The sequence below is a fragment of the Melozone crissalis genome, unplaced genomic scaffold (genome assembly GCF_028551555.1).
Source record: "Melozone crissalis strain CALT ecotype California unplaced genomic scaffold, PUWL_Pcris_2 ptg000095l_1, whole genome shotgun sequence".
Classification (NCBI taxonomy): domain Eukaryota; kingdom Metazoa; phylum Chordata; class Aves; order Passeriformes; family Passerellidae; genus Melozone; species Melozone crissalis.
Genome location: NW_026535872.1, coordinates 1514362 through 1519114, shown reverse-complemented (window position 1 = coordinate 1519114; position 4753 = coordinate 1514362). Strand labels below are relative to the sequence as shown.

The 4753-nt window shown below is 54.9% G+C and overlaps 1 protein-coding gene across 1 annotated transcript; it reads left to right on the top strand.

Annotated features, from left to right (window-relative positions):
- Window positions 1–757: 757 nt before the first annotated feature.
- LOC128947308 (olfactory receptor 14I1-like) lies at window positions 758–1690 on the top strand. Its single transcript, XM_054291559.1, has one exon. The coding sequence runs from the start codon at window positions 758–760 to the stop codon at window positions 1688–1690; it is 933 nt and encodes a 310-aa protein (XP_054147534.1).
- Window positions 1691–4753: the final 3063 nt, after the last annotated feature.

Below are 4753 nucleotides of genomic sequence, written 5' to 3'. Positions count from 1 at the left end.
GGGCTCTCTGCAATGGCAGCTCCAGCTGCAGGGCCAGGCCCAGCCCTTGGGCTCCTCCTGTGCAGGCTGAGCACAGCAATGGGGTGTCCCAGCTCCCTGTGTCCGGGCATCTCTGGGCAGGGCAGCCTGGGAGGCTGGCAATGAGCCCACTCTCCTGACTCTGGGAAAGGCAGGAGCCAATTTGTGTGCCAGGGATCCCTCTGCTCTCAGCAGTGTCTCCGGGCTGTCCAGGGTAACACAGGAGTGGATCTCAGAAAGGTGCAAGTCCAGGGCAGCTGGAACAGGAGAGAGGGACCGAGCAGCTCCCCTCAGTCTGCATTAAGCCTCAGACAGTACTCCTGCTTCACTGGACTCTCTGTTCTCCCATCTGTGCAGGAGAATCTCTCATTCTGCCTCCTGCAATCCCCAACCCTTCACTCATGCAGCTCCTCTGCCTTAGGGGAACATTCTTTATCCAAGTCCAAACACCAGTACTGGCCCCTGCCCTCACTGTCCCCCTGCACTGACGTGGGGTCAGGGCTGACTCCCAGGTGTCCTGCAGGCCAAGGTCCTGCTCCTCACACAACATTGGCCAGCAGTAATCAGGGCTCCATATGTGCAACATATGTGAAAGAAGATCTCCTAGACATGGACAGGGGTAGGTGTGTAGTGGCAAGAAGGAGTCTATTAGAAGGGGCTTTGATTTTCTGTGTGAAATCTGCCCTCAATAATAACTAGAATTCCTTCTTCAAAAGATTCCAATGTCCAGAGGCAGCAAATGTCCAACAGCAGCTCCATCAGGCACTTCCTCCTGCTGGCACTGGCAGACACGTGGCAGCTGCAGCTCCTGCACTTCTGCCTCTTGCTGGGCATCTCCCTGGCTGCCCTCCTGGGCAATGGCCTCATCATCAGCGCTGTAGCCTGTGGCCACCACATGCACACACCCATGTTCTTCTTCCTGCTCAACCTGGCCCTCGCTGACCTGGGCTCCATCTGCACCACTGTCCCCAAAGCCATGCACAATTCCCTCTGGGACACCAGGGACATCTCCTACTCAGGATGTGCTGCACAGGTTTTCTTTTTTCTTTTCTTTATGTCAGCAGAGCTTTCCCTTCTGACCATCATGTGCTATGACCGCTACATGTCCATTTGCAAACCCCTGCACTATGGAACCCTCCTGGGCAGCAGAGCTTGTGCCCATATGGCAGCAGCTGCCTGGGCCAGTGCCTTTCTCTATGCCCTACTGCACACAGCCAATACATTTTCCCTGCCCCTGTGCCATGGCAATGCCATGGGCCAGTTCTTCTGTGAGGTGCCCCAGATCCTAAAGCTGTCCTGCTCACACTCCAACTTCAGAAAAATCTGGATTTCATTGCTTGGTGTCTGTTTAGGTTTTAGTTGTTTTGTGTTCATGGTTTTCTCCTATGTGCAGATCTTCAGAGCCGTGCTGAGGATCCCCTCTGAGCAGGGACGGCACAAAGCCTTTTCCACCTGCCTCCCTCACCTGGCTGTGGTTTCCCTGTTCCTCAGCACTGGTATATTTTCCCACCTAAAGCCCCCCTCCATGTCCTCTCCATCCCTGGATCTGGCCCTGTCAGTTCTCCATTCAGTGGTGCCTCCAGCCCTGAACCCCCTCATCTATAGCCTGAGGAACCAGGAGCTCAAGGCTGCGGTGTGGAGACTGATGAGTGGACAATTTTGGAAACATTAAACTGGTTGCTAATTTCTGCATATATCTTGTAAAAAAAGGAATCTTTGATACTTCTGGTTGGATTGGTTATTTTTTACTCTCTTTTCATTTTTAAATATTCTCCCTAAACCAAGACCACTGTTTCTGCCATTTCTTATTTTGTTTCTCTCCAACTTCACTGTGGCCCCAGACTGTGTCAATGAGGAGCTGCACACTTGGTGGCTTTAAAAGGAACTAAAGGATCTCCCAGCAAAGTTTTCACCAGAGATGTCGTTTTGTTTCCTTCTCTGGAGCTGCACCAGCAATGTCTGTGTGCAGAGCTGGGGCAGATCAGTGCTGGCCCAGCAGCTGTGCCCAGCACAAGCAGCACTAGTTGTTGCCAGTGCTACTGCCGTGGCCCTGCCCCACTGCCCTGGTGGCCCTGGTGTTGCTGCAGGGCCTGAGTGCTCTCGGGGCTGGGCACAGCCCTGGGGGTGGCAGTGACGGGGCTGCAGCAGGGACAGGCCATGGGCACTGCTGGGGCAGCGCTGACGCCTCAGCCCAGGCCCTGGGGGCTCCAGGCTCCTTTCCCAGGCTCTCTCAAGAACACGGCCAGGCCAAGGCTCAGCACAGAAAAGCCCCGTGAGCAGCCCCAGGCTGGCTGTGGGCAGGCTGGGGGCAAACAGCATGGCTGGGGCTCTGCAAGGGCCCTGGGGCAGATGGGAAGGAGCAGCAGAGCAGGGGCTGATCCAATCCCAGTGCGCTGGACAGCCCAGAGCAGCATCCCAGAGCGTCCTCATGGAGCTGCCAACAACATCCCCCCTCTGCAGCCCTGGCCTCTCCCCCAGCTCACACAGGTGCCCCATCCTTGCAGGCACAGACACGGCAGCACTGGCTTAGGAGCCCCTGTTTGCATTGCACACAGCAGGGGGAGCAACCCCATGATGTTGCTGTGGGGACATGAACCTGAGGGAGCACAAATGCCATCAGCCCCTGGGGCCAGCAAGGGCTGGCGGACACTAGGGAAACCACTCAGCTTTGTCCTGTCCTCTGCAGTCAGCCAGAAAGTTTGTTCCCATCAGCTGGGACTTTCCTGTCCCTCTGCAGACGCTGTTGGTCAGAGCCAGGGCTGCCTGGCAGCCACCCCCAGACTGCCCCAAGCATTTTCTTGGCTTTACCTTTGCTTTTTCTCCTCTTTTCTGATCCAGATTTCTTCCTCTTGCCCACCCACTCCCCATTGCACCATGGGAACGTCCCTTGGTCAGGAGGATCGTCCTACAAGTGCTGCAGGAGTTGTCTGCAGGCTCCTGCAGTGCCTGGTGCTGCTCTCTTGCCAGAGGCACCCCAGGCCAGGGGGCACATCTGGGCTGCTGTGTCTGGCTCTGGGGCTCCCTGTTCTGGGCAGTGAGGAGAGGCTGCAGAGGCTCTGCAGGACTGACAGGATGGGCTTTGGGGCTGGCAGGAGAAGCTGAGGGACCTGGGCTGTTGGAGCTTTTGAAGAGGAGGCCCAGGGCTCATCCTGCAACTGCTCCAAGGGTGGTTCCAGAGAGTCACAGAATCAGCAAGCTTGGAAAAGACCTTGGAGATCATCAAGTTCAACCTCTGCCCTGACACTGCCTTGTCTCTCCTGGGCCTCCTCTTCTCCAGGATAAACATCTCCAGCTCCCTCAGCCGCTCCTCACAGGACTTGTGTTCCAGACCTCTCCCCAGCCTTGTTGCCCTTCTCTGGACACACTCCAGCCCCTCCATGTTCTTCCTCAATTGGGGGCCCAGAACTGGACACAGCACTCAAGGTGTGGCCTCACCAGTGCCGAGTGCAGGGGAAGAATCACTGCCCTGCTCCTGCTGGCCACACCATTCCTGATCCAGGCCAGGAGCCATTGGCCTTCTTGCCCACCTGCGCACACTGATGGCTCCTGTCGAGCCCGCTGTCCATCAGTGTCCCCAGGTCCTTTTCTGCCTGGCTGCTGTTCAGCCATTCTGTCCCCAGCCTGTAGCACTGCAGGGGTGTTTTGGCTGAAGTGCAGGACCTGGCACTTGGTCTTGTTCAATCTCACCTTGCTGGATTTGGGCCCTGGATCCAGCCTGTCCAGGTCCCTCTGCAGAGCCCTCCTACCCTCCAGCAGATCCACACTCACACCCAGCTTGGTGTTGTCTGCAGATTTGCTGATGCTGGACTCAGTCCCCTCATGCAGATCATCAATGCAGATACTGAAATCCATGCTGGCTGGCTCTGATCCCTGGGCCATCCTGTGGGTGCCCTGTGATGGCACTCAAGGTGATCTGTTCCATAACCTTGCCGGGCACCCAGGTCAGGCTGACAGGCCTGGAGTTCCCCAGCTCCTCCTTCCAGCCCTTCTTGGGGATGGGCTCACATTGGCACCTCCAGTCCTCTGGGACCTCCCTGCTGAGCCAGCACTGATCGTAAATAATGGAGAGCAGCTTGAGGAGCCCATCCACCAGCCTCTTCATCCCCCTGGGATCGATGCCATGTGCTCCCAGAGACACCTGTGAGCATCTGAGCAGCTCAGCAGGTCCCCAGCTGCTTTCTCCTGGATTACAGGGGGGCTGTTCTTCTCTCTGTGCCCATCCACCAGCTCAGGAGAACACTTGTCCTGAGGACAACCTGATTTATTTTTGAAAATGGAGGCTAAGAAGGGGTTAATTACCTCAGCCTTTTCCTCATCTTTAGTTACTCTATTCCCCACTGCATCCAACAATGAGTAGAGATTCTCCTTACACTTTCTTTTGCTTATAATTTATTTATAGAATTATTTTTTAATTTTTTTTCACCCAAGTTGCCAGGATAACCTCTAATTGAGATTTCACATCTCTGCTTTTCTTTCTGCATGGCCCAACATTCTAAAACACTTCCTGAGTTGACTCACTTTCTGTCTAAAGGTGATGCACTCTCTTTTTTCCCCTGAGTTCACACAAAAGCTCCATGCCCAGCCAGGACAATAATTTTCCTAACTTGCTCATCTTTTGGAACAGATGGACAGGCTGCTCCTTCCCCCTTATGATTAATTACTTTAAGTGTGTCCGTCCTTCCTGGACACCTTTGTTTTTAAGGGCTGTTTTCTCTTAAAACATCAGTACCTGATT